Source organism: Galeopterus variegatus, unplaced genomic scaffold, assembly GCF_000696425.1.
Source record: "Galeopterus variegatus unplaced genomic scaffold, G_variegatus-3.0.2 Scaffold9360, whole genome shotgun sequence".
Lineage (NCBI taxonomy): Eukaryota > Metazoa > Chordata > Mammalia > Dermoptera > Cynocephalidae > Galeopterus > Galeopterus variegatus.
Window position 1 is genome coordinate 7143 of NW_007735471.1, and position 1720 is coordinate 8862.

General features: G+C 29.5%; 1 protein-coding gene across 1 annotated transcript in view; it reads left to right on the forward strand.

Moving 5' to 3' along the window:
* The first annotated feature begins 700 nt into the window (after nucleotides 1-700).
* Nucleotides 701-1720, forward strand: part of LOC103609221 (septin-14-like) — a 56521-nt gene continuing 55501 nt past the window's right edge. The window contains exon 1 of the mRNA XM_008593578.1: nucleotides 701-791. Within this exon, the coding sequence (XP_008591800.1) occupies nucleotides 725-791 (67 nt within the window). The 5' untranslated portion in view covers nucleotides 701-724. The remainder of the gene's footprint in view (nucleotides 792-1720) is intronic.

Below are 1720 nucleotides of genomic sequence, written 5' to 3' on the forward strand. Positions count from 1 at the left end.
GTGTGTGTGTCCTTGTCCGGGTTTTGTATCAGGGTAATGCTGGCATTGTAGAATGAGGTTGGAAGCATTTCCTTCTGTTTAATTTTCTAAAAGAGTTGGAGAAAAATTGGCATTAGTTCTTCTTTAAAAATTTGGTAGAATTTAACAGCTAAGCCATAAAGTCCTGTACTTTTATTTGATGGCAGACTTTTTCTTACTTAATCTTGTTGCTCGTAATTACTCTGTTCAGATTTTTAAAATTTCTTCTTGGTTCAATCTTGGTAGGTTTCATGTGTCAGGAATTTATCCGTTTTCTCTAGGTTTTGCAACTCATCAGTGTATAGTTGTTCGTAACAATCTCAACTGTTTTTTTTTTTTTTGACATTTCTCTGATATCAGCTATAATAGCTCCTTTATGATTTTTGATTATATTTATTTGAGTCTTTTCTCTTTTTTTGTTAGTCTACTAAGAATCTTTTTTCTTTCTGTTTTTCACAGCGGGATGCCTCATTTTTGGCTTTACTTAGTAGATAATTTTCAAGTACATGCATGGCCTGATATAAAAGCTTACATGTTTGCTACTAAGTCTTAAAATCTTATGCAGAGTGGACTCCTTCTTTGATCGCACTCTGTAGTTTCTGTAACAGAAATAAGAGTAACATAGTAAGCCATATTGGTATGAGGAAATTCAAATCATATTATTCTTATTTTCTAGGGACTGTTACCTTTTGCTGTGGTGGGAAGTATGGATGAAGTAAAAGTTGGGAAAAGGATGGTCAGAGGCCGTCACTACCCTTGGGGAATTTTGCAAGGTAAATATGATGAAAGAGAGCAAGGTGTGGAATGATTAAGTTAAATATATAGTGTATGTCATCCATAGTCTCAAAATACCATTTTAACTTGAGCTGATATTGGTAACTCTTGCTAACCTATAAATTAACAGACACTAATGAGGAACACGGGTTCTGTTTTATTTAAGCTAATGCTTAATTTGACTATGATTTATTCTCATAGCAATTTGCTAGATGCTGCTTTAGGCCAAAATCTACTGAAGCTAGGCAGAATCTCCTTGTTTATCACAATGTGTTATATTATCTCCCTCTGCATGAACCATGACATTAAGAATGTTGGGAAGGATTTTGAGCCAAATTAAAGCAGAAATAGTAGTGTTTAAATATGTTACATAAACTAGTTGTTCTTTAATTGAAAAAGCACTTTTAACTAGTCATTAGAAAAGAGAATGACAAGCTATTTTAAAAACAAAGAAATAAAATTTACTTTTGGCTAAATTATAACTTTGACATTTATATTAGTTANAAAAACAAAGAAATAAAATTTACTTTTGGCTAAATTATAACTTTGACATTTATATTAGTTACCTAGCATCATGATAAGTACTATAATAGATAGTAATTTGTCTTGTTCATATTTTGTGGTACTAATTATTGGAAAATAAATTATTTCTACCTGTACAGGTTTCCAAATGTTGTTTTTAAAATTGACATATTAAAAATTTTATATTTATAAAACATACATAAAAACAACATATTTTCATATGTTATATGTAAAACCCATATCGTTATATATTAATATCATATATATTACCCATATTATTATATATATATTATGTGTAGATGTATAATATTGATAATATACACAGTAAATAATATATTGTGGTCAGTTTTCTGGACATAATAAACACAGAAGAGAGCCATATGAATTGTTTTTGAATTAATTAATT